The 1,512-nt window shown below is 42.3% G+C and overlaps 1 protein-coding gene across 1 annotated transcript in view; it reads right to left on the bottom strand.

The window, feature by feature from the left end:
* The window catches only part of Sh3bgrl (SH3 domain binding glutamate rich protein like), an 84,198-nt gene extending 83,378 nt beyond the window's left edge, over nucleotides 1-820 (bottom strand). The window contains exon 1 of the mRNA XM_031366973.1: nucleotides 546-820. Coding sequence (XP_031222833.1) covers nucleotides 546-590 — 45 coding nt within the window. The 5' untranslated portion in view covers nucleotides 591-820. The remainder of the gene's footprint in view (nucleotides 1-545) is intronic.
* Nucleotides 821-1,512: the final 692 nt, after the last annotated feature.

Genomic DNA, 1,512 nt, shown 5'->3' with positions numbered 1-1,512 from the left:
ATTGCAACTTTGATCCTGACTTTCTCCTATTTTTTAAATTATATACCCCACCTGCATGCTCTCAAAATAATTCCCTTGCAGTGCTTTCACAATAATTCCAGAACCTCAGGAGTCTTCCCCTCCCTTCCCATCAGTATCCTCATCCTTTACAGAAATGCACTACTTCCCCTGAACTCGGTACTTAGAGCCTATTTGTTAAAAGTCTCACTCTAAAAAGCCTGAAAGCCCCTTGTTTTTTATTTTACTTAACTTCACCTAACCGTGAAGTCCCTTTACCAGTTCTCTTCTAAACTTGGTAGTTTTCTATTTCCTTTAGAAACGAAATGTTGTACTAACGTCTCAAGGCAAACAAAGCTAACTCCACGAAAAAAAAAAAATGAAATCGACGCAACAAAGGAAGAAAGGAAAGAAGCGGGGTATTGTGGGCGATGCTTGCGTCTTCTAAGGAGAAGCCTTCCAGTGTAACTTCTGCAATTTAACGGTTCTGGGGCAGAAGAGGACTAGTGTGTTGGAAAACAATAAAGGTGGGCTCCCACTCTCCTTACCGCTGTAGAGCCAGAAGAAGAAGCAATATATACACGGATCACCATCCTGGAAACAAGGGCTTCTGGTCCGTCGCTGGAGTCTGGAAAAGGGCTGGGAAACAGCTGCAGCAACGGCTGGAACCAAGCTAGGGGCCAAACAGAGGTTGGATGAAGAGGGTGGGGGAAGGTGGAAGGAGAACTGGCCAGAGCCCCGCCTCCACCCGCGGCTGCTTTCAATGAGCTTCCAGCACTGCAGTCCCAGCCCCAAACCCCGGAAGGCTCAGGCTCATTTGCATCATTTCTAAATTGTTTTTTTAAAACACAGGATCTCGAACAGCACCGCGAGATCTGTTGAAACAATTCTTTTTGACTATTCCCTCTCCAGGAAGGGGGTGAGGGAGAAATAAAAGAAGGGGTAAAAAAAAAAAATGTCACTCGGTTAGAATAAAGGACCCTTTCCCATGAACACCAGAAGTTTTGCTTGTTACTTCCTGCTCAGAAATGTATGCAAATAAGATAGCCTAAAGCTAGCTTTGTATTGTATCCAGACACTAGTTTAAATATCTTTAAACCCACGGTATCAAAACCTTGTATATTTTAAGACACCAATAATGAAGTGAGTGATTTTTTTTTTTTTTAACCTTAGTTGGCAGCAGCAGGAATTGAGTGCAGAAAAGCTGCTCGAGGAGGAGGGTTGGAGAGAAGTTTCAAGTTTCCCCAAACCAGAAAGCACAGAATAGGTTTTCTTTTTGTTCATAGTTTTGTTGAAATATGGAACAATCCTTTAGTAAGAATTTGCCGGAGATCTAAGCCACAAGTCTAGAATGAAGGAGGAGATTGCAAAGAAAAAAACTAGCCTACAACCCGAGAATGAGAAAGGAAATTGCAGAGAAAAAAATCAACAACTCCAAAGTGAAGAGGGGGATTGCAGAGAAAAAAAAAATCATCTGAAAATACTTCGGAAGTACTTTTTGCCCTTGTTGTCTCA

This window comes from Mastomys coucha, chromosome X, assembly GCF_008632895.1.
Source record: "Mastomys coucha isolate ucsf_1 chromosome X, UCSF_Mcou_1, whole genome shotgun sequence".
Taxonomy (NCBI): domain Eukaryota; kingdom Metazoa; phylum Chordata; class Mammalia; order Rodentia; family Muridae; genus Mastomys; species Mastomys coucha.
The sequence above is the reverse complement of the archived record's forward strand: the minus strand, read 5'-3'. Positions and strand labels throughout refer to the sequence as shown.